The sequence below is a fragment of the Macaca thibetana genome, chromosome 8, assembly GCF_024542745.1.
Source record: "Macaca thibetana thibetana isolate TM-01 chromosome 8, ASM2454274v1, whole genome shotgun sequence".
In the NCBI taxonomy this organism is placed as follows: Eukaryota; Metazoa; Chordata; class Mammalia; order Primates; family Cercopithecidae; genus Macaca; species Macaca thibetana.
In genome coordinates this window covers 55,143,869-55,170,206 of record NC_065585.1, presented here as the reverse complement: position 1 = coordinate 55,170,206, position 26,338 = coordinate 55,143,869, and the positions used below count along the sequence as shown (strand labels likewise).

The following is a 26,338-nucleotide window of genomic DNA, read 5'->3' as shown; positions in this document are numbered from 1 at the left end:
CTGTTCAGTGACAACATTCAGTAAAACTTAACATTTGTTTTACAAAATTATATTGAAATATATAAACGAACGTGTATTTTAAGCACAAAAATACGGCTTTTTTGGAAGCGGAGCTAACCATTTCCGTAGAAAAGCAGATGCAATCAATCTCTCCTGGGTTTTGTCCTCCCCACCTCTGATTTTTGACAAACCGAATAAGGACACTCACTACTGAATACTTTTCTGACTCCCTATTGCATCACAAACGCCTGCAGGGGCTTAAAAAGCAGCAAGCGTTCTCGCCCTTCCCCACAGACCGGTGTGGTCTGGGGCGGGCCTGAGCACCTGGATTTTCACCCAGCGTGCTGGTAATTCCTACACTTGTGTGTGTTTGAGAGACATAAAGAAGAGAGGATGACCTCTTCCCGGAAGCGGGACTTCCATAAAAGAACCGTCGGGGGCGGGTCCCGGGCACCTGTGGTTTGGTGAGTCCCCCAGGTGACTGTGATGCGGGGGTCAGGGGTGGAGGCACCCGGAAGCTCCCGCGGTCTGCACCCCAGCAGCGCGAGGAAAATGCCCAAAGGTGGGTTCTCAGGCGTGGGAAGCTCGACCCTTCCTGGGGTCCTCGGCGAGGTGGCCGAGGACGCGCCTTACGCCAGGACCTCCGCCGGGCCGTCTGGGTGGCCCGAGTTCTCAGCAGCTTCTTTTCCGCTCGTCCCTCGGCCCTCTCGGCGCGCACCCACCAGCCTCACCAAGTCGCACACGGAGGGGCGGCGGGGACCAGACCGAGGTCCAGGTCCCGATTGCTGCCGCTGGGGCCGCGCGGTTTGCCGGCAGACCTCGGCTCCCTGCCCGCGCAGCCTCGGCTCCGTCAGGCCCGGCCCCTCGCCCAAGCCCCGGCTCCACCAATCGCAGACTTCGCCCGCCGCCGCCGCACCTGCGAGGAGGGGCCCGCGCGCCGCCGCCGCCGCCGTCGCAGCGTCCCCGCCCTGCTCCGCCCCTACCGCGGCGCCCGGAGATCACCCGCCTCCGGCGCCTGGCTCCCCACAGGCGAGGAGCGGAAGCCGCTATCTGGAGGCGGACTCCGGCGCCACAGAGCCGGGGCAGCCGCGGCAACGGCGAGGTGCGGGGCAGGGGCGCCCGGCAGACCCCGCGACCCCGAGCGAGCGGGCGCCCGGAGCGGGCAGCCTCGCCGGGGGAGGCGGAGGCGGCCACGGCGGCCGCGCTCGGGCGCCCCTCGCGCAGCGCTCCATGCCCGTGTGGTGCTGCCGCTGCTCCCTGGCCGGTCATTTCAGGTGACTTCCTCGCCGAGGATGGGAGGGGAGCAGGCGGGGATGCAGCGCTCTCGAGCTCTTTGGCCTGGCCGGAGTCGGGACTGGGGTGGAGGGCGAGCGCCGGGACCGCAGCGTCCTTCCGCCTCGGCCGTCCTGCTGGGCGTGGGGGTGGTGTGGGGTGCGGTGTGGCGGGGTCCTTGCTCCGGGGAGCCTTGCGCTGTTGTTCCCTTTTCTCGCGCTGGACCGCGCGGGTCACGGGACTGCGGGACTGGCTAGGCCCGGGCTGAGTCGGTTACGGCGAGCTGAGACTTCCCAGTAGTGCAAAGTTTTAGCGAAGGTTTCTACAAAGTGCCTGCCTCCCTAAAAAAAATTATTTCTTAAAAAGTCTTCTAAATAATGTAATGAGTGGGAGGAAGGTAGGGAACTACATTTCAGTGTCATCTAGTTACAAATAGATTCTGCCTTGGTTAAGATGTTAGCCATGGTAAGTCATGTGTGTTGTAGAAATTTAAAGAATGAGGCGATTTTACACTCACCTTATGGAGAAAGTTTTTAGGGATGATAAAAGATAATACGTTTCTAAAATAAAAGTATGTTTTCTAGATCTAGCACATTTGGTCAACACCTCAGTCATTGGTGGAAAGACCAGACATTAGAAACTGATTTTAACCCTGGGGTGAAGAATTGTTAAGTTTAGGGAATACCTTAGTACCTTGCTTTACATATACTGATGTTCCAGAATAATTCTATGTAAGACTTCTTTCCTGGTAAAATATGAAATTATGATCAAGCGTTCCTAAATTCCGGGTTTTCTAGATAGAATTTAGGTAACACATGAACTTAGATGGAAAGAAAGGTATATCATTTCTCTAAATTTTAAAAACTAATATTCAGTTACAAATATAAGCAACAAATCACAGTAGTATGTGTGACTGTCATCAGTAGAGATCATAAATATGTTTATATCACATTGCAGTTGTAAATATAGAAATGCTGTGTATACTTATTCAAAATTATAGTAACACATTACTGAGTTTATTGAGTGCAGTGGAGAAGCACATGTACATACATATCACGTTTATTTTTTATGACTGTTTTAATAGAATTGGTTTTCTTGTAAATCCTGTGTATATTTAAGAACAGTATTCAGAGAAGCGGTCAAGAAGCGTCATCCTGTAGTAAAAAAGATGTAAGACACAGAGAAAGTTCGGAACTTCTTTTTTAATAGTGATAATCCAAGCTTGTCTAACCTCAGTGAGTTTAGAATGAGTCTCTTAAGTTGTGGATATTAAGGAAAAATAGTTTCATATAATAAACTGCTTGATTTTAACTTTTAGGTGAATTTGTTGACTACTAAGACAGCGGTTTGAGAGTATCAGATTCTCTATGGAAAGTTTTAGGAAATAGGTTCCCCTAGTGAAACTTGTTAAACTAAATAAAGCCCATGAGAAACTAGCATGCGTTTCAGAAAAATATTGTGTGAAAGCTATTTGACACCTTTTGATATACAGTGTAGAATTCATATTCTTTTGACTAACTCTGGGTGGTGAATACCATTTGCTTCCTGCTGTGCACAGAAATTTGGAGTAGGGAGTGAAAACCAAGTATTTGCTATGTTTTGGTCTTGAGGGACAGAAAGGAAAACAAGCTAGCTGCCAAAGATAAACATTATGATTAATAAACCACACTTTTTATTGCAAAAACAGTTCTGTTGTGTCTAAAGTTTTTTTTTTTTTTTTTTTTTTTTTCAATTGTTTACCAGCTCCTTCAGGAATATGTTTCTGATTTACCAATGCTATTTCTCGAGCAGTTTCAAGTCAGGAGTTCAGGTCAGCATGGCCAACATGGTAGAAATCCCGTCTCTACTAAAAACACAAAAATTAGCTGGGCATGGCGGTGTGTGCTTGTAATCCCAGCTACTCGGGAGGTTGGGGCAGGAGAATAGCTTGAACCCAGGAGACAGGTTGCAGTGAGCTGAGATCGCACCACTGCACCCCAACTGGGCGACAGAGTGAGACTCTGTCTCAAAAAAAAAAAAAAAAAAAAAAAACAGATTATAAAACAGATTGTGGCATCTGTATTGTCTAACATCTGAATGGATAAGTAGTGAGAGAACTGTCCTAATTTTCCAACGGAAAAATCTTCTTTTGTGTTCTGGAAGATGAAGAGTGTGACTGACTTCATTTGTGGCTTTAGAACCTTCTTTCCATGTGGTAGTATACATTCGATAAATTTTAGGATCATGGTTCCAAAGACTATAAAAATTCAGTTAGTAAAACATTTCATTTTAGTTTGATCATTTAAACACGTGCTTCTGCTATAGTATGGAAAAAGTCTTTTTGTTGTCCAGATACTATGTCTACACTCTCCTTTGAAATGTTCTCTGAAACTTTGTGCTGTAATGTTTCAAAAACAAAAAATGGAAGGCCTCTAAAAGCATCTTAAATGTCAAATAGGCTTTTAACTTGCTTCCTAACAATAGAATAACTAATTTTGCATGTAAAGTGCTGTTCTTTAGTAGTTGCTAAATGTAATTGTGCATATTTTCCAATTTTAATTTGTGTCTCAAAGAAAAAATGGATTTTTATTACTCAAAATAAGTTCTTGTTTTAAATAGAATATCAAATTGGAAATCTAGAGATTAACACTGTTCATAGACTTGTGATATACTGTGCATGTACTATAAAACATGTACAGCAATACTGAGTTTACAACTTAAGCTCTGAATTTTTTAGAAAGAATAATTATTAAAAGTCTTGTTTAATTAATGTTTTATGTAAAACCAGTGAATCACACTTTCTGTTTTTTGTTTCCTTGTTTTTCTTTGTGTTAAACCACTATCAAATAGTAGGCAGGTTTACTGCAAATAGTTTATCACACAGTTTATACCAGTGGCTCCTGAAAAATCAGAGCAAATTACCTATACTGTGTAAATTTAGATAAACTAATGTGTAGGAAATTTGAATAAACTAAACTTTGGTTCTTCATTGCTTGAGGGCTGCACACGCAAAAAACTACTAGACCTAATATATAAATGCAGTGTTATTGCAGGATGCAAAATCAACATACAAAAGTGAATTGTATTTCTATACATTAACATTGAACAATCTGAAAATTAAAGGAATTTCATTTATATAATAGCATCAAAAAAATGAAATACTTAAGAATAAATTTAATAAAAAATGCAATACTCGTACACTGAAAACTACAAAATGTTGAGAGAAATTCCATGCCTTTGCTATTGTGAATAGTGCTGCAGTGAATGTACACATGCATGTGTCTGTATAATGGAATGATTTATATTCCTTTGGGTATATATCCAGTAATGGGATTGCTGGGTGGAATGGTATTTCTGTCTTTAGGTCTTTGAGGAATCACCACACTGTCTTCCACAATGGCTGAACTAATACACTTCCCCCCAACATATAAGCATTCCCTTTTCTCTGTAACCTTGTCAGCATTTGTTATTTTTTGACTTTTTAATAGCCATTTTGACTGGTGTTAGATGGTGTCTCATTGTGGTTTTGATTTGCGTTTCTCTAATGAGTGATATTGAAATTTTTTTCGTGATTGTTGGCTGCAGGTATGTCTTCTTTTGAGAAGTGTCTGTTCATGTCCTTTGCCCACTTTTTTATGGGGTTGTTTTTTCTTGTACATTTAAATTCCTTATAGATGCTGGATATTAGACCTTTGTTGGATGCGTAGTTTGCAAACAATTTTCTCCCATTCTTTTGGTTGTCTGTTTACTCTGTTGGTAGTTTCTTTTGCCGTGCAGAAGCTCTTTAGTTTAATTAGATGCCATTTGTCAATTTTTTTTTGCTTTTGTTGCAATTGCCTTTGGCGTCTTCCTCATGAAACTTTGCTTGTGCCTGTGTCCTGAATGGTATTGCCTAGGTTGTCTTCCAGGGTTTATACAGTTTGGGGTTTTATATTTGATTCTAAAATCCATCTAGGGTTACTTTTTGTATGTGGTATAAGGAAGGTATCTAGTTTAGATCTTCTGCATATGGCTAACTAGTTATCCCAGCACTATGTATTGAACAGGGAATCCTTTCCCCATTGCTTATTTTTGTCATGTTTGTCAAAGATCAGATAGTTACAGGCGTGTGGTCTTATTTCTGGGTTTTCTCTTCCATTGGTCTATGTGTCTGTTTTTGTACCAGTACCATGCTGTTTTGGTTACTATAGCCCTGTAGGATAGTCTGAAGTCAGGTAAGGTGATGCTTCCCGCTTTGTTCTTTTCACTTAGGATTGCCTTGGCTATTTAAGTTCTTTTTTGGTTTCATATGAATTTTAAAATAGTTTTTTCTAGTTCTTTGAAGAATGTCATCGGGAGTTTAATGGGAATAGCAATGTATCTATAAATTGCTTTGGGCAGTTTGTATGAATTTGTATGGCCATTTTAATGATACTGATTCTTCCTACCCATGAATATGGCATGTTTTCCCATTCGTGTTAGCTCTGATTTCTTTGAGCAGTGATTTGTGTCATCTCTGATTTCTTTGAGCAGTGGTTTGGAGGTTTCTGATCAAACTGACTTTGATCAGAAGCCTCCAAAGGTACAGGAGAACCTAACTTTTGCACATACTTTGGAGAAATATCAGGGACAGAGCAGAATATAAAACATGTGAAATGCAGTTGCCAAGAGGTGGAAGCAGGCACAGGCAAGACAGCTGATGCATCTGGATCTGATCAGAGGCAGTAGTTGGAATTAATCAGAAATCGATGGATTGAACATATAAAACTTCCTCCCAAGGGTAGGCTTGCACTGTGAGAAGGGTTTTCCCCTCGTAGCCATGTCTGATTGGTGTCTGTTTTGGTCAAAAGAGGCTATGTAAGAGGAAACCAAATATTTGGGGTACAGGTTACTTTTTTTGCTTCAAGAAAGCTCTCAGTGTGTCCTGAGTAAGTCTGCCCTATCCTAGGGTAGATTGGGAACTCTGAAGTTTATAGGGAAGTAGAAATTCCTGTCTCTGCCTGATTCTTTTCTTTGTGTCAACCTCCTCTGGGATCAGTGAGTTCAATCCTGTGAAATAACTGATCCATCCCATGCTTGTTTATCATTTGAGAGTAGTAATAAACACACCCACTAGTAGGTACTTAATTTAATACTTCCAGACATTGTGGTTGTTGCTGACTGTATGAAGATAAAATTAAGGGATTCTATTCTAAAGTAACTGTAGTATAATGCAGAACATTAGCTGTTCAGGAGATACTCCATGTATTGCATGAAAATGTGAGAATGCTAAAACTAATTTCTAGAGAGCCAATTGAGAAAGAAAAATTGGAAAATAACATTAAGATATAATTTTAATATATTTTTGAAATATATTTAATATATTTTTGGTAACATAGCGAGATGCTGTCTCTACCAAAAAATATTTTTTAAATTAGCCAAATGTGGTGGCACACCTGTAGCCCCAGCTACTCTGGAGGCTGAAGGAAGAGGATCACATGAGCCCAGGAGGTGGAGGCTGCAGTGAGCCATGCTTGCGCCATTGCGCTCCAGCCTGGGTGACAGAGCAAGACCTTGTTTCAAAAAAAAAAAAAAAATATATATATATATGCACACACACACATAGTATATATATGTAGTATATATGTAATACTTTTCTGAGTAAAAATGTATACACCTAATTTCTTATACCAAAATGCACAATTTATAATGTATAAATACCATAACTTTTTCTTAAAATGTGTATGACTATATATTGTCTTTAATGCACTCACCTTTTAAAAAGAAAAATGTAGAGGAGAAACTAGCCCTTTCTAGACTAGTTTCAGAGAATTATGAACTCCCCAACACAATGCTGTCTTTGATCTTGAGAGAAGTGCTTATTTCATAGGGACTTGACTACAAGATACTTGTGAGAGAAAAGCAGCTATTAATATTTGGAATTTTTGAGAAAAGCAGCTATTAATATTGGGGATATTTGGCGTTCAAGTTGGTATAGGTTGACATGTAGCGAAGCTATTAATTTGAAAGCATTGGTCAGAAGGATTTTCTTTCTTCTTTTATGAAACGATTAAAATATTTTATGTCAAAATCAACTCAGAGTAGAGATTGATTTTTGTAAAGGCTATATTGACTATATCTCTTTTTATTCCCTTTTTTAAAAAAGAAACTATAGTGACACTGAAACTGAAGGAGAGATTTTTAATTCCTTAGTGCAATACTTTGGTGATAATTTGGGGCGAAAAGTTAAAGCGATGCCATTAGTTGAAGAAACTTCTTTACTGGAAGATTCATCAGTGACTTTTCCTGTGGTAATAATAGGTAAGTTATTGTATTTTATCTTTTAAAATTACATTTATGACCCTTAATACTTTTATAAATCTACAGTTAGTACAAGTTCTTAAGATTTTATTGAAAAGTGTTCTTAGGTGGTTTGATATGCTAAAAAACTAATAACCAAATCTTTGGAGAGTAATTGGTTTATCTGATTTTAGCATCTGTGTTAAAATGCAGTGTCTTTTTACTGAAGAACTGATATTACTACATTATTTTAAAATACCTCCTACATTTGTATTAATTATATGACAGTGTCATGGTGATGTGATAATATTATTAGAGCTCTGAAGAGTGTTCTATGTATATTATTGGATAATACCTTACAACTTTGTAGACTTCTGATGTTGGTAGGGCAGATACAGAGAGAGAAACTGACACAGATATTGAGTAACTTGTGCAAGTTAGTAACTAGTGCTCAATTAGCAATGACATTATAGTACTCTAAGGTGATGTTTATAATTACTTTAACCACAACATTACTATTTTATATCCTTTGTATCACCTCAACAGATAGGCATATAAGATATTAAAAATTTAACTATTAATACAACCTAGTTCAGATTTAGAAACTTTTATAATTTAGTTTTATTGCATGCATTTAATTACTTGTTATGTATATTTTTCATCTAATATACAAACGCGAGGAATTCAGACAAGGAATATAGGGTGAAGCTAACTAAGACAAAGGAGAGAGTTAAGGAATATAGGTGGCTTGGTGGCTTATGACTTCCTATGTTTCTTTGATAGTTTGTTTCAAAGTTAGTAGGAAGGGGAGAAAATTCATGTCTTCTGGCTTGTGGGAGATACTGTAAAGGAAGGAAAAGAGGAGAGCAAAATTGTTCGTCTATACTAGGTTCTATACTAGATTCTCCTCTACAGTATATGATAGAGATGACAGTTTTTGTAATAGTTCTCAACCAAGAGATATCAGGGACCATAACGTTATGTTTCATTTTCCCCCTTACGTCTAACCTTGGTTTTCTGTCCTGAATGAATGGAGGAACCCTGTCTTCTTGTGTGGCTAGGCTGTGGGAAGGTCAGAAAAGAAAAACTTAACCTTCATTTGCACCTGCTCACTCCACTCCCCACAAAACAGCCTATCCCCGTTTTGCCTCAGCTAGCTGTGAGTAGCTTAACCTCGTGTGTATTTATATAGTGTCATTACTGTTGACAATGGCACCACCAGCCTGAGCATAAAGAGCTAATTAATATATGTTTTCTGTTGCTGCTGTAACAAATTACCACAAACCTAGTGGCTTTAAACAATGTGAGTGTGTTATTCTACTGTTCTGTGGGTCAGGAATTCAACATGGGTCTTCCTGGGCCAAAATCAAGGTGTTGGCAGGACTGTGTTGCTTTCTGGAGGCTCTAGGGAAGAATGTTTCCTTTTCCTGGCTTCCTTCTGTAGCTTCAAAATCAGCAATGTTGTTTCTTAGCCTTCTTTCATTGTCATGTCCCCCTTTCACCAAAACTGAGAAAAGTTCTCTATTTTTAAGGACTCTTGTGATTAGATTGGGTCTACCTGGGTAATCTAGGTTACTCTCCATCTCAGGATCCTTAGTCGTATCTACAGATTCCTTTTGCTGTGTAGTAACATTTGCAGGTTCTGGGGGATAGGTCTGGGACATCTCTGGGCGCAGTGGATCAAGCCTGTAATCCCAGAGCTTTGGGAGGCCAAGGTGGGCTGGATCACCTGAGGACAGGAGTTTGAGTCCAGCCTGGCCAACATGGTGAAACGCTGTCTCTACTAAAAATACAAAAATTAGCCAGGTGTGGTGGCGGGCAACTGTAATCCCAGCTACTCGGGAGGCTGAGGCAGGAGAATTGCCTGAACTCAGGAGGTGGAGGTTGCAGTGAGCCAAGATCGTGAGAACTTGGGCGACAAGTGAAACTCTGTCTCAAAAAAAAAAAGAGGGCTGGGCCTGGTGGCTCACACCTGTAATCCCAGCACTTTGGGAGGCCAAGGTGGGCAGATCACAAGGTCAGGAGATTGAGACCATCCTGGCTAATAGGGTGAAACCTTGTCTCAACTAAAAATATAAAAAATTAGCTGGGTGTGGTGGCGGGCGCCTGTAGTCCCAGCTACTTGGGAGGCTGAGGCAGGAGAATGGTGTGAACCCGGGAGGCGGAGGTTGCAGTGAGCTGAGATTGCGCCACTGTATTCCAGCCTAGGCAACAGAGCGAGACTGCGTCTCAAAAAAAAAAAAAAAAAAAAAAGGAAGATTAGTTCTAAATATTTTTTTATTTTTCTTTCAGTCTTTAAGGCTTCCTATTCTAGTATTATAAGTTGAAATCTTCCTCTGCTTTCTCTATTTCTAGTATTCTTATGGTTTTACTTTTCTTACATCTTTGAGTATATTTTATTTGGGGTAACATATTAGGCAAGGAACAGGATTTTTGCTTTGTGGCTAGCAATTCTCTCAGTTGGATTAAATTTTTAAAAGGCAGAGATAATAAAGAAGTGGCAATCCAGAATAAAGGAATTGTTAATTCATAAATGGAAGTAGTTCAAGTAATCCAGTTTGGTTTTAGTTAAAGCATATAAACATATAGGAAGGCGATATCAGCATTTAGGACTGGAAAGATGGTTGAGACTAGAACGTGTGTAATCACCTGGCGGTTTCTTGCCTGTTGCACAGCCAAAACCAGTTCACTGAGATCATGGCATTGCAGTAAAGAGTTTGACACAAGGCCAGCCCATATGAGAGAACTGCAGTTATTCAAATTAGTCTCCTTATAAAACTCCTGATTGGTTGGGTGCAATGGCTCATACCTGTAATCCCAGCACTTAGGGAGGCCATGTTGGGTGGATCACGAGGTCAAGAGATCAAGACTGTCCTGGCCAACACGCTGAAACCCCGTCTCTACTAAAAATACAAAAATCAGCTGCGTGTGGTGGCACACGCCTCTAGTCTCAGCTACTTGGGAGGCTGAGGCAGGAGAATTGCTTGAACCCAGGAGGCAGAGGTTGCAGTGAGCTGAGATTGCACCAGTGAACTCCAGCCTGGTGACAGAGCAAGACTCCATCTCAAAACAAAACAAAAAACGAAACAAAACTCCTGATTCCTCCTGATGGCTTGGAGGTTAGAATTTTTCAAGGATAGTTGGGTGAACAGGGGACTAGGAAATAGAGTGCTGCTGATTGGTTGGGGATGCCGTGCTAGGGTTTCAAAAATGATTCTCTAGTACTGAGTCCAACTCTGGGTGGGGAGCCTCAGGACTGGTTCAGTTGAGTCTTGGGTCTGAGTCTTGAATCTTGGGAACAGTAGAGTCAGACAGTCATCAGAAATGCAAAAGTCTGAAAAGACATTTCAAAAGGCCAACCTCAGGATCTACAATAGCGATGTTATCTGTAAGAGCAATTAGGGAAGTCACACATCTTGTGACCTCTGGCTACGTGACTCTTCAGCAGTACAGAATTATAGACACTGTGCCTACATCTTAGCAGAATTCAGGCACCTCTCATAATCCTAACCTTGTGGCCTTTCATTAGTTTTAGAAAGGCAGTTTAATTTTGGGAAGGACTGTTAACCATCCTTAAACTATAAATTCCTTCCTTGGTTAGCTTTGCCTATACCTAGGAATGAGTGAAGACAGCCAGCCTTTGAAGCTAGAAGCAAGATGGAGTCAGCCATGTTAGATTTCTCTCACTGTCATAGTCTTTGCAAAAGTTATTTCAAATGGAGAACACTGGATAGTCAGAAACAAACTATTAAGACCTTTAGAATGGAAGGGTAACATGATGAGGATTGTGTGTTACCAAAACTTATCTGAATGGAGTATGTGAAATGATTGGAAGTGGGTGAATCTCAGGGCAGAGAAACAGTAGGAGACTTGTCTTTTAGGTGAAAGTACAGGAATGAGAATAGCAAAGACAACTGACAGGATATGGGGGGCAAACTAGGTTTAGAACCAGAAACTGATTAACTTAGAAGTTTGCTAGTACCGTATTTTGAGATTGGATAGGGTTAGAAGGAGAGGGCACCTCAGTGAAGGGACTTATGAGCTTGCTTTTGAGCACATTATGTTTAAGTTATTAGTGGGCCACTCTGTCAGGTAGAGTCAAGAAATAGAATGGAAATGTGGAATATATCCTTGGGAAATAGGTCAATTTAGAGAACTGATTTTGGATGTCAGTAGCATAGAGAGTTGAAGCCTTGAGTAGATGAGATTCCCAAAAGAAAATAAGAGAGAAAGCAAAGGTAAAAATCTCATGAAATATCTAGTTTTAAGAGATTAGAAAAGGAAGAATTGGTGAGGGAAAAGAGCCATTTTCAAAGTAAGAAAAAAGCCAAGGAATGAGAGTATTAAAATGCATGACCTACCCCTTTCCACCTTTTATTTTTAATAGGAAATGGACCCTCAGGAATATGCCTTTCTTATATGTTATCAGGCTACAGACCATATTTATCATCAGAAGCAATACACCCAAATACAATCTTAAATAGTAAATTAGAAGAAGCAAGACATCTTTCCATTGTTGATCAGGTATTATTTCTTACATGTCAATTAAAAAAATTTGTTTATGCTGAAACAAGACTAGTTTTTATTTATGTAAGCTTTGTTTCTTAGTTGAAACCCTTTATTCTAAATAACACCTTGTATCATTTTTATTTTAGATTCGTAAATATATTCTGAGTTACTTCTGTTTATTTTCTTGAATTTATTAGAGCAGAGTTTTCTGAATTATTTCCTAGTGGAGATTTAGTAGGTGCTCTGTGGTCAAGTTTGGGAGTACTGCTTTTTATCATTGGAGCATCATGGTAGACATTAGAATATACTATCTGGGAAATGCTGGCTTTTTTCAAACTCTGTCTTCCGTTGGTTCATTCAGGACTTAGAATACTTGTCTGAGGGCCTTGAGGGCCGATCATCCAATCCAGTTGCAGTGCTTTTCGACACACTTCTTCATCCAGATGCTGACTTTGGGTATGATTATCCATCCGTTTTGCATTGGAAATTAGAGCAACATCATTATATCCCTCACTTAGTTCTTGGTAAAGGTCCACCTGGTGGAGCTTGGCATGTGAGTATATTTTTCAGCATTTTAGTGTATGTGAATTATTTGTCTTGATAAGACCAAGTTGATTCTTAAGCATTATGATAATGTTATAAATGATGTTTATAACATTTTTATTTGAGAAGAATTTTAATGCTGTTCAGTTAGTTAAATATGGGTTTATTACTAGTAGCAGTAAATCAAGCCAAATTTTATTACCGGTACAGTCTTAGAATAAGCATGTCTCTATACTCTCTTACAAGAATTATGTAGAAGACATTTCAAGAATGTTTTGTTTAATAAATATTTAAAACTCACTTATTCATTTTAGACTTTACAGAATCTCACGTAGTATTTCAAAGCAGTATCCATTATTTTCTCACATTTGCAGAATCTTAAGTGAAAAACGTAAAGGAGGTTGTATTAGTCTGCTTGTCTGCGATAACAAAATGCCACAGAATTGATGGCTTAAACAACAGACTTTGTTCTCACAGTTCTGGAGGCTGGAAGTCCCAAGATGAAGGTTCCAGCCAGTTCAGTTTCTCATAAAGGCCCTCTTCTTGGCTATCAGATAGCTGCCTTCTCAGTGTGTCCTCACATAGCAGAGAGAGAGAGAAATTTTCTCTTCTTATGAAGCCAGTAATCCCATTCTGAGGGACCCACCCTCATGACCTCATCTAGCTCTAATTACCTCCCAAAGGCCCTGTCTCCAAAAGCATCACACTGGGGGTCAGGACCTCAACATAAGAATTTTGAGGGTAGATACAATTCAGTTCATAGCAGAGGTTAAACCAGAGAACCAGTGAATTAAAAGATTCACTCAGTACATTTCATTAGTGGGCCAATGAGTAATAATCGTTCATCCTTCCTGTGTTCTTAGCAGTTAACACTGTGTCTAGTGTGTAGTGAGTGTTCATTGGTTATACAAATTGATGTTAAGTAATTTAGTTTGCTATGTTATGAATTACAGACTTCATGGGAACTTTAATATATCACATACCAAATTTTTAGTAGAAACTTCAGTTGGCTATTCGTATATTAGTGCACTTTTGCACATCTGAAAAGTTGTTTATGTTTATAAAATGACTGTTTCAGGATATCGGGACATTCCTAGATTAAATATATCATGGGTTTCTTTTAAAATCTTTATTCTCTTTTTAATAATGAGTAGCAACTACTAAATTATTTGTTGCTTTTAGCTTAAGTTTTATGATGTTTACTTTTTAATATCAACTTTAAGCTTAATTTATTTACAGTAAGCTGCATCCATTTAGAATGTATAATTTGATGAGCTGTGACAAATGCCTGTAACTGTGAAACCACCAATACAAGATAAGAAAGAATTCTGTCGTGCCCAAACCTTAAGTGTTTATATTTGCTGTTAATTAGTAGCATTCTTTAAAAAAAAAAAAAAAAGCCGTAATGTATTTGGAGGTGGGGAGGGCATTTAGACTGCCTTCTCTGAATTCCTGAGGTTTTATTTTACTTACATTTTTCTGTTTGAAGAATATGCAGGCAATAATTGATGTTTCATTTCTTTCACTTATGTATAAAAAAGTTAAAGTATGGATAAACCCTGATTACCAAAAACACATTTTGAGCCAGTGGTAAAAGTTAAAATATACCTAAAAGTTGCTGATTTTTTTCAGGCATGTATTCACTAGAATAGGGCTGTAAGTAAGTAATATTTCAGCTGTGTACCAGTTGTCAGTCATCACCTCTGTGAAGGTTATTGAAGGTCAAGACATAATTACTTGATCCTATCTGCATTCCATATCTTAATCTTACTGTGCTTGCCTGTAGTACTATTTATCTGTTTATGTGACCATCTCCCCTGCTATGGTTTATGTACATCCTAATTAACCTGAGTCATGGCTTAAGATGTAAACTTCTTGAGTCATCACCCCTCTCTCCTACTTATCTTCATATAGTTCTCTGTTTCTCTTGTGATCTAGTTTCTCATCACTCTTCTCTCTTCCAAACTTTCTGTGGCCCCTTGAACCAATTTAGTGGTAAACAACTTGTTTGCTTTGCTATATCTTTAACCATTCAGTCAGATGCTGCTTCTGCTCTCTTTCTTGAAAGCTTGCTATTTCCTAAAGGTACCATTCCCACTGCAGCCCTCTGAAGTGGAGCCTATTCATTCTCCCATAGCCCCATGTCCTATCAGGTTGGCTAATAAGGTTGGTCTTCTCTTCACACCCCTATGCACTTGTGTAAAAAGCCCTGTTCCATTGAACAGGTCATGCCATTTTCTAGCTTTTCTACCATTCCAGACTGTCTCCAGACTGTGTCCATTTCTGACTTTTTTACCATTCCAGACTGTCTCTAGTTACTGAACCTGTGGCACCTAATTCATGGTCTTCCATTATATCCCAAGTTTTATTATCACCTTGAATAATTTTACCTCTACAAACATGACACAGAACCAAGATCTTAACCTTTTAGTTTCTTGGTCTCTTCATTCTCGACGATGTTGTATTCTTCATTGGCTACTGACTCCAGTGGCTCCATTGTAGATCTTACCTCTCATAACTACTCAACTTGTAAAAACCTAAATTCTCAAATGTCTTCCTTTCTGATCACAGTTTCCTGCTCTTCAAGCTTATCACCCAGTTATGCACACTATACATAATCTTTGAATACAGAGCGTGCTCCTGGCCGTGATCTTCATATTACTTATCCAGCCCAGCTTCTATAGTCCATTGAGTTAACTATTCTCTTTAATTCCCTTAACCCATTGTCCTTCTATCACATGGGTTTGTCAGATAGGCAGTTCATCTAACTATCCACTTGATCTTTTCTTGAGCAGTCAGACCCCCAGAAAAAAAAATATATATATACAACTGTGAAAATATTCTCTACTCTCAGTTGGGGCCAAAACATTACTATAAGCTTCGATATTTCCTTCTTTTCAAACCTTTATCTCTTTTTTCTCTTTCATGCTGAGATAGAAGTGCTCTTGGTTCTTATTTTACAGAGAAAATGTAATCCATTAGGATTGAACTTCCACAATTTCACGCTCAAACCTAAAACTTACACATTAATGCTAATTCTTTTTTTTATCCCGTTATAACGGAAGAGATATTACTACTATCTAAGGCTCACCTTCCAGCTACATTGTGGATCCCTATCTTCCCAAGAACATTATTTATTTGATTTTCCCTGTTTCTTTTATAGCTTCAATTTATCCGCCAGCTTCTATTGGTCAGTATGTAAACATGCTGAAATTATTTCCATCTTTAAAAAAATTTTAGGTGCCAGCTGATCTTCATCCTTTGGTTTCTAACTAACTTCCTGAAAGAGTTGCCTATACATCCTCCTCCCTGCTTTGCCTTCTGCTCCTTAGCTTACTCACTCTACCTTCTGCCACTGGTTTTCCTTTGGAACTATTTTTTCTGAAAGTCAGTAACTTCCTTTTTTGCTTAATTTGATGATGAGTCTCTAAATTTATCTTTTCTGACCTTTGCAGCTTTTGACAGTGTTAATATCTTTCTTAGATTCTCTGAATCTTCAGTCTCCTTGTTTTTCTTCCTGTTTGGTCACTCCTTTTCTGATACCGTTGTGGATTCTTGTCTTTTTTGTTGGTGTTTTTGAGACAGCGTCTCACTCTGTCATGCAGGGTGGAGTATAGTGGTACAGTCATAGCTCACTGCAGCCTTGGACCCCTGAGCTCAAATGACCCTCCTGCCTTAGCCTCCCAGTGCTGGGATTGCAGGCATGTGCCACCACACCCAGCTGACTCTTATTTTTAAAAATGTGCTTCTGTAGACCTTATCCCTAGCCTGGGTCTTTTCTTCATGCTCTTCATTCTCCCTGGGTTATCTTACCTATTTCAGTGGCTTGCATATTGATATTAATTGATTCCCAAATCAGAATTCCCAAAATCAAAACCAGCCCAGATTGCTGTTTCTCATATATTCCCTTGATTATTCTGCAGGTGTCCTGAGACTTAATGTGCCTAAAGCTAACTATCTTTATCATCAAGTTCCTTCAATTTCCTTGTCATTAAATGACATTCTTATGTAGTTACTCAAGCCAGGAACCTGAGAGTCTTCCTTGATTTCTCTTTCTTCAACTCTCATTTCAAATTAATCACCAAATCTTTTTCATTTCTGATTTTTGGGTCCATCTATTTCGTTGCTAATATTGGTCACCACTGTCTTTCACCAGAATTACTGCCAACCCTTTCTAAATAGTTTTCTTACTCGTTTTGTCTCCTCCAATCCATTATCCATACCAAAGCCAGACTCATCCTTCTAAATTACCTGTCTGAGATGTTACACCAATGCATAAAACTCTTCAGTTGCTCTCCATTCATCTAATATATAGTTGTAGACTTTGTAATGTATCTCACCATAGTCCGATCTAGCCCTTACTTAGGTTTCTTATCATACTCCTCTTTTTATCTCTGACATTCTGTTCTCTAGCATGCTTTTGTTGGGGAGTCCAAGTTCATTCTCAGACTTGAAGATTCAGTAGGATTCACAGGACTCAGTAAAGATGGTGTACTTGTGGTTAAATTTTACTACAGTGAAAGGATACAGATAACAATCAGCAATGGGAAAAGTCTCACAGGGCAGAGTCCAAGTGTAAGTTTCTAGATATCCAATCATAGTAAAGTCACAGGTGTGGTGTCTAGGGATGTTTTCTGTGGGGTCAGTCATATAGGCCAGCAGATCCCATGTGACTTACTTCTGCCTCCCAGAGCAAAAACTGATATTCACATAAATCACATTGTTACGATAAACTGTCAGGGTTACATTGGTATAGCATCGCCAAGGCCTTAGGCATGCAAAACCCATGCTCATCAGGTAGAGTATTCAAGGGCTCAGAAGTTATTTCTGAGAAGGTGGCAGCCAAGCTTGGTCCTGAAGACAGGCCTTTCTCGGTAATGTGAAAGGTTGGAACAACGCAGGCCTGCTGAGTTAATCTTATCAGGCACAAGGCTGAATTTCTTTTGTCTTCTTGAAGGACATTCATATTCACTGTCTTTATTAAGCTGCCGCGTGAATTTTTATTTGGCCTTGAATGTTTTCCCTTTCTGTTGGTACACTCCTCAGCCCATTTGTGTCCTTGAAGAACCAGATGCTTTCTGTATGCTCCTACAGTACTTCTGTTTAGTTTGCATCCTTTAATACTACAGTCTCCATGACAGCTTGTCATGGCATATAGGTTACATGGGGAAGAAAGAAAGGTAGGAGAAAAGAGATCAAAGCACTAGGGCTCTCAACCAACTGGAAGAACTTGTGCAGTGGGAATAATGTTAAGAAATTGTTGTCAGAAAGTGAAATAGTGGTTTTTTAAGGTTTTAGAGTTACAGGTGAAACTCTCAGGTTCCAAATAATCTCCTATAGATAACACATTCTTAATAGCTCCTTTTATGATGATTCCAGGTTCTGAACCTGGTATCAGGGCTAGCCTCCCTCAAAGCAGGGTGGCAGCTTGCTGCATTCTCTTTCTTGGGTGATTTGTATACCGTCACAAATGATGCTTCACAGGGCCTAGCACATAGTAAGTACTCTGTGAATGTCAGTCAGTTATAATAATAATAGTATGTCCCGTTTTCAAACTGGGTGTTATAGAAGCAGGGCAAGAAGTTAGGAGAAAAGAAGCTACTGCCTAAAAGAGTTGATTGAAAGAGATCATAAAGGTCAAGATATAATAGATAATTGGCCTTTGGGCTTTTCTTGCTTTGTATTGAACAAAGCAGAAATAAGTAGGTCAAAGGAGCTTGATGGCAAGCAGTGCCTCAGCAGTGGGTATGTTTCTCAGGCATCTACTGCCTATTTCTGTATCTTTAAGAAGAGATGCTGCTGTATCCACATCAGCCTAGATTTTAGAATTATAATTGATGGAGGGGGCAAAAGCTTTGTTGCTAATTTTAAAAAAAAGTTAATATTAAAATGAAAAGCCATCTAAAATTTTGGAACTTAATGAACATTTTTCCTTTTGTTCAAAAAGTGAATATAGTGAATTTTTGTTTCCCTGACATAATATTGTACATCTGAATTATGTTGATCATAGACCAAAGTTATCAACATTGTGTAGGCATTGGGTAGTATTGTAAATCTGTTTTCTAAATGTGTAACTATATGAAAGAAGGTTGTTGGGATAATATCAAATGATGAAGGCATATGAAAGTTTATTGGAGTAATGTTTTTGAGGTAAGTTATCCAACCATTTAGGACTGTGGGAGCGTACCTTATCCAGAGTCATAATTATTGTAAATGAGATGGATTTGGTTAAAAAATAGACAAACAAACAACAACAACAAAAATGTTACTTCTTGTTTTTTGACTGTACTTTTTTTTTCCCTTTAACTCTGATAGAATATGGAAGGCTCCATGTTGACAATCAGCTTTGGAAGTTGGATGGAGCTACCTGGACTTAAATTTAAGGACTGGGTATCAAGTAAACGAAGGTAAAGATTAAACTGTATTAAAATTCTTTGGTGTACATTGAAAAAGAGAATGTGGAAAAATTTCAAAATATTTGTGATTTTGTCATGGCTGAAGAATATAAATGTACATGTCTTTCAAATAAAAATGTGTCCTTGAAGCAGTGATTATAATATGCTAGTTTTCATTTAGAGATGTTATAAAACTAAGCACAGAGGTAAGGGATTATTGCAGATTGGTTTCCTGTGACTTTTTGTTAATCATGGATTTATCTACTCTTTTGTTAAATCACTCTCTGTTTAGTTACTTTCTCATCCATCCATATATTATTTTTCATACTTTATTTTAATGAGTTGATATATAATTTTATGCATATTTCTTATATGAATACCTAAACTCTGCATACCTAAAGTGTTTGACTTTTAGGGTAAAGACTGTATATTGTATGATTGATAACTTAAAATTATGGATAAACTAGAATCTGGCTTATGGATAGCTAATTGGGTATGAAGGGACATATTTAAAAAAAAAAGTCTAAGAGTAGAACTGAGGGCCTGGCACAGTGGCAGCATTTTGGGAGGCTGAGGTGGGAGGATCACCTGAGGTCAGTTCGAGACCAGCCTAACCAACATGGTGAAACCCCGTCACCACTAAAAACACAAAATTAGCGGGGCGTGGTGGCACATGCCTGTAATCCCAGCTACTCGGGAGGCTAAGGCAGAGAACTGCTTGAATCCGGGAGGCAGAGGTTGCAGTGAGCCGAAATCACGCCACTGCACTCCAGCCTGAGCAACAGAGCAAGACTCTGTCTCAAATTAAAAAAAAAAGTAGAACTGAGAAGAAATCTCATCTTGGAAAATTATAAATTTATTTATTTTAAGGGAAAGATTCCAAAATTTAAAAAGAAATATGAAAATCCTATCATTTTCAAGGATAGTAAATATTAGAGAAGAATTACTAATACAGAGAATCTACTCTAATTTGACTACTCACAAAAACAATAAGTGAAGCAAGAAGTCACGTAACCTTTGTTAGAACAGGGATGTAACATTTGAGTACTTCAATTAGATAACAACCATGTTAATTCATAGAAATTTTCCTTAATTTGAGGAAATTCAGGGAGAGCAAATTTATATCATCATGGGTAATTGAGATTAAACCTTTCAAAAAATTCATTTTAGATTTTTCAAAAGAATTATATATGGGTTTGAAACTTGAAGTAAAATTAGGCAGGTGGTACAGTTCTTGATCTTCGTAAGTTGGCAAGTGAAATTGCTTAACACATTCTTCACATTGTAAAAGGGTAAGAAAGAGAAAGCTTTATGATTTATGTACCAGAAGCATTTACTTTTCTAAATTATGAATATTGTGTTGAAGTAGTATGTGCAGATGAATTTTGTGATAAATTTAGGTTTAGTTGCTGCCTTTGCATAGTGTTGAGAGAAGACTCTTAGGTCTCTAGAGATTGGTGGAGTTTGAGTTCTGACTCTGTGACTTCTAGTGTTGTGATCCTGAACAAATAAACTAGTCAGTTTTCCATTCTGTAAAATGGAGATGATAATACAGCCATGTATTGCTTAATGATGGTGATATGTTCTGAGAATTGAGTCATTAGGTGATTTCATTGGGCAAACATCATAAAGTGTACTTACACAAACCTCCATGGTATAACCTGCTATACACTTAGGCTATAGGATATAGCCTGTTGCTCCTAGGCTACAACCCAGTACAGCATGTTGCTGTACTGAATACTGTAGGCAGTTGTAACACAATTGTGTTTTTGTATCTAAATATAGAAAAAGTACAGCAAAAATATGATATAAAAGATTAAAAATGGTATACCTGTATGAGGTGCCATACCAAAAATGGTATACCTGTATAAGGGCACTTACCATGAATGGAGCTTGGAGGGCCGGAAGTTGCTTTGGGTGAATCAGTCAGTGGTGAGTGAATGTGAAGGCCTAGCACATTACTGTACACTAAGGTACACTTTTTAAACACTGTACCCTTAGGGTACACTGAATTTATTTTTTAAAAAGTAATTGTACCACAACTTTAAGATGGCTATGATGTCACTAAGCTGTAGGAGTTTTTCAGCTCCTTTGTAATCCTTTATGGGACCATTGTTGTGTATGCTGTCCTTTGTTGATTGAATTATGTGACACATGACTGAAGAAGTAAAAATCGAAAGTTAATACTAAATCTTAATTATAATTATTAAATTTTAAAAGAAAAATTTTTGCGAACTTCCCATTACAAGTTACAAACAGTCCCTGATTAATAATGGTTTGACTTAAGGTTTTTAGACTTTAAGGTGGTACCAAAGTGATGTGCATTTTATACAAACTATACTTTGGATACCAACACATCTATTTTGTTTTTCACTTTCAGTATAGAATTCAGTAAGTCACATGAGATACTCAACACTTTATTATAAAATAGGCTTATTGTTAGATGATTTTGCCCAACTGTAGGCTAGTGTAAGTGCTCTGAGCACATTTAAGGCAAGCTAGGCTAAGCTTTGATGTTCAGTAAGCTAGTTATTAAATGCATTTTTGACTTAAAATATTTTCAGCTTACATGATTGGTCTTTCAGGACAAACCCCATTGTAAATTGAGGAGCATCCACATCATGAATTATGTCAAGTAATTTGTTTCTTATCTCTGGGGCAGGGGATTTTGCTTGTTGCTTTGAACTTTGGAAAATGACATATAGACTAATGCAAGTTTTTCATAAAGAACAGTTATGTTTTAGCTCTGCTTATGAGTAGGAAAACACATAGAGTGAAATGTCATCTATTATTTACCTAGATGTAAGATGACTTTGTTTAGCAAAAGACAGATCTGAATTATTTTCAGTTATTAGGAAAACAGCAGTGTATTAAAATTCATTTCAAGATGGTATATTTAATTTTAAGAAGCATAGATATTACAGTTAGACCTGCTCAGTGATTGTCATGAAAATAATTCAGTTGATAGTTATAGATTATAATTGTGAGATAAAGTAGTCCAATTTTCAAATATCCACATTTTAATACCTTCATTTAATGAAAGTTTTATCAAGCAGTGTGTTTGAACAGACACTATTCATGGCATTGGGGAAACAAATGCGTTAAATATAGTCTCTGCTCTCATGGAACTACTACTTCTTTTACTAAAAGTAATTCATGAAGATTTTTTACTAAAAATAGAATTTTTTTTTAAGTGTTAGGATAATGTATAGCTAAGATAGCCCAGCAGAATTAAAAAACTATAAAAGCTTACTAGGTAGATAATAATCATGTAAACTGAAAGTAGTATCCTTATAGGATATTTTTCCTTTTCCTTTTTTAGGAACCTAAAAGGGGATCGAGTTATGCCAGAGGAAATAGCTCGCTACTATAAACATTATGTAAAAGTCATGGGTCTTCAGAAGAATTTCAGAGAGAATACTTACATAACTTCCGTATCAAGACTCTACAGAGATCAAGATGATGATGATAGTCAAGACAGAGATATTTCAACAAAGATAGAGAAGTCAAACTTTATCAAGAGAAACTGGGAAATTAGGGGTTATCAGCGAATAGCTGATGGTTCTCATGTTCCCTTCTGCCTCTTTGCTGAGAATGTAGCACTGGCAACTGGAACGTTGGATTCTCCTGCCCATCTGGAAATTGAAGGGGAAGATTTTCCTTTTGTGTTTCATTCAATGCCTGAATTTGGAGCTGCTATAAACAAAGGAAAGTTGCGTGGCAAAGTGGATCCAGTGTTAATTGTAGGTTCTGGGCTTACTGCTGCTGATGCAGTACTGTGTGCTTACAATAGTAATATCCCCGTGATTCATGTGTTTCGCAGACGAGTAACTGATCCAAGCTTAATTTTCAAACAGCTTCCCAAAAAGCTGTATCCTGAATATCATAAAGTTTATCATATGATGTGTACTCAGTCATACTCTGTAGACTCAAATCTTTTATCTGATTATACCAGCTTTCCTGAGCACCATGTGCTTTCCTTTAAGTCGGACATGAAATGTGTTCTCCAAAGCATTTCTGGATTGAAGAAAATATTTAAGCTGTCTGCAGCAGTAGTATTGATAGGTTCTCATCCTAATCTGTCTTTTCTGAAGGATCAAGGGTGTTACCTAGGCCATAAGTCAAGCCAACCAATCACATGTAAGGGTAATCCTGTGGAAATAGATACATTTACCTATGAGTGTATAAAAGAAGCCAACCTTTTTGCATTGGGTCCTTTGGTTGGAGACAATTTTGTTCGATTTTTAAAGGGAGGGGCACTGGGTGTTACACGCTGTTTAGCTACAAGACAGAAGAAAAAGCATTTGTTTGTTGAAAGAGGAGGAGGAGATGGGATAGCTTAAAGCAAGTTTACAAGTAATTAAAATGGACAGTTTGCTGTTAAAGATTTTTAATAGTGGTTTTGCAGTGTGCTGGCTTGAATTTTCTGGACTTGAGTTAACTGAAGGAGAGCCTCAAACTATAGTAACTTCATTTTTAAAAGTTACTAGAATTTGGTATCTTGATTTATATTGTAATGTTTCAAAGGTGTCAGTGTCAGACAAATAGAAACACTGCCAACTTGGTGTATCTTAAGCTTTCACTTAACTAAAACATTCTTTTCTTCCAAAACTTATTTTTCGTGATCGTTTTTGGTTATTTATTATACTCGATTCCAAAATAGTACAGCCTTGAATCTATAAAACTGTGCAGTCATTATGCCAGAAATTATCTTAAATATATAATGGGCCACCTTGCTGTTCAAAGGGTGGTGCAAGGTCCTGCAGCATCTTCTTCATCTGTAGCTTGTTAGAAATGGGCCCTACAACTTCCTGCATTTTAACAAGATCCCCAAGGGATATGTATGCTCATAAAAATTTGAGACACACTGTGTGTTAAATGAAAATGATACAAGGTATGTATACTGGGGGTGGGGTGAGGGTAGGAGGCATTTACAACTCAGATTTTATTTATTTTGAAATTATCAATTGTATAAATCTAATTTATTACCAAATAGGGTCTTTTAAAAAATATTTTTATTGTTGAAACCTTGACAGGTACTTCATATTCTAATAATTTCAACAGTCCAATAATGTGTTATACACTTTGACATCCAAGAACTCACCAAGATATTTTTCAGAGATTTATTCTAGATTTAACTATCATAGCATTTAACAAGTCTGATTTGTAGTTCAATAAATTGTGGGTTGAACTACTTATCCCTGTGTGAACACTGAATTACTTTCTGTCACTGAAACTAAGGTATTTGGGTGTGGTAAGTACTTCTAAAATTGTTATACTGTTTGGGCATTGTCTGAATTATTAAAGGTTAAAATAAAAATAAAGTCAACATTTTTCTTTTCCATTCCAAAGGTGTACTTAGAGATCTATAATAGTATTCATTGGAGATGACATAGCAGCTCATATCATGGTTTACTGGATTTATGTGTTCTAATTATCTTTATATAAGTGTGTTTACTGTCTGTGTTTTCACACAAACCGCTAGAATTTTTAATGTTAAGACAAAAACATCTTCTGAAGTTCTCCATTGCAAATTGAATTTTTCAGTCATTTTCTCTCTTTTTTATTTTTTGGTACAATTACTTCATCTGGAATGTCTTCATTGAACTTCTCGTTATTCTATTTTTCTTAGAATTAAAAGTGGATTACGTGTGTTTTTCTGTTCATTTTATTGCAGTATTAAATGCTTAGCTTATTACAACCATAATTCACTATACAAATATTATTGTATAGAATATATTTGCGTCATCAACTAATTGCTTCAGATGAATTCTTAGACTCTTGATAACATCACACCTAATTTAACTTGATTTTACAAGCTGTACAATCCAATTTTAGTTTTCTATTGTGATAACTTTTTTCAAACCAGTTTCACATCTTAATGAAATAACATTCTCTGACTGCACTTGCTTCAGTACTCTCTTGCTTGCCTGTTTTTGACCTCTGCATGAGTTGGATTAGATGTTTTTCTTACTGTCACTTCTAAATAGAAAATGACAGTGTTATAAAAAAGGGAAGGATAAAACCTTTGACATCCCCTTGTGTCTCAAAAGTCCACACTTACTCAAACAATGGCTTTTTTGTGATGAGGGTATTTGTTAAAAAAAAAAAAAAAAAGAGAGACTTCAAGAAAAATAAAGGTTCAGTGGAGCTGCAGATAAACCTGGTGAATCATTTCATCTTTGGTAATCTCCCATTTCCTGAGTTCTTCCTCAACCCAGGCTGTCCTGTATGGTATATAACATTCAGGCATTTTCTCTGATATACTATACTTTCATACTCTATAAATTTCTGTCCCATAATTCCAACACTTTACATTTTTACTTTAGTATCGACTAGCTATATTCATGGAAGGGAAAAAATCACTAAATACTTGTCTAGTTATAGCATGATGTGAGCATCTCCTCTTCATCCCTCGATGCCTGGCTTGGTGTCTGGCAAACAGTCCATAATTAGCAGATGTTGAAAGACTGTTTACAAAGCAGAATTTATTTGGGGATTTAAAGTGCAATGATACAACAAAAAGATTTAATTACAGCTTCCAGTGTTTTGAGTATGTGAACCATATCCAACTTTTTTGAAAATCTAAAGTTTTATGTAATACATTGCTGTGGCATCAAATTTTAGTTGGTTGTATTAGTCAATAGGAAGTGGTGGAAAATTTCTAAATAAATTCAGCTATTAAATAAAAGCAACTTCCACTAAATCTCAGCATTTGGAACACTGGAGAACCCAGAATGGAACAAAATTAGACAATGTAAATGTCATTTAAAAATCTAACTGGGGCTGGGCACAGTGGCTCACGTCTGTAATCCCAAAACTTTGGGAGGCTGAGGCAGGTGGATCACCTGAGGTTAGGAGTTCAAGACCAGCCCTGCCAACATGGTGAAACCTCATCTCTACTAAAAATACAAAAGCTAGCCAGGCGTGATGGTGGGTGCCTGTAGTCCCAGCTACTTGGGAGGTGAGGCACAAGAATTGCTTGAACCTGGGATGCAGAGGTTGCAGTTAGCTGAGACTGCACCACTGTACTCCAGCCTGGGCCTCAGAGTGGAACTATCTGAAAAAAAAATATTAAAAATCTAACTCAGAAAGGCTGCTTGCTGCATAGACCCATTTTGATCTGATCATACAGTCTTTTAAAAAGTTGTGTACATTCCTTGGTGTGGGGGGATAAAGGGTCTGAGTCCCCTAGGGCTAGTCTGAAGAGTATGTGAAATAAGGATTAAAGAGACACCCTGATTATTTTGAACAGCCCCCTCTCTGCCCCCTGCATGCAGGTTATTCAAGAGAAATGGTGTCTTTGGGGAAGGAACCGGGTAAAAAAGGTAAAGATGATGACTGATAAAGCATAAAAAGAATGAAAACCTTCAAATTAAAAA

General features: G+C 38.0%; 1 protein-coding gene across 2 annotated transcripts; it reads left to right on the top strand.

Moving 5' to 3' along the window:
• The first annotated feature begins 337 nt into the window (after nt 1-337).
• On the top strand, nt 338-25,118 carry OSGIN2 (oxidative stress induced growth inhibitor family member 2). Of its 2 annotated transcripts, none has more exons than XM_050802620.1 (6): nt 338-464; nt 7,376-7,530; nt 11,897-12,033; nt 12,380-12,571; nt 18,877-18,968; nt 22,279-25,118. In XM_050802620.1, the coding sequence occupies exons 2-6, from the start codon at nt 7,464-7,466 to the stop codon at nt 23,297-23,299; spliced, it is 1,509 nt and encodes a 502-aa protein (XP_050658577.1). In that variant the 5' UTR covers nt 338-464; nt 7,376-7,463; the 3' UTR covers nt 23,300-25,118. The 2 variants fall into 2 exon arrangements, with proteins under 2 accessions (XP_050658577.1, XP_050658576.1); XM_050802619.1 differs by lacking the exon at nt 338-464 and adding an exon at nt 977-1,274.
• Nucleotides 25,119-26,338: the final 1,220 nt, after the last annotated feature.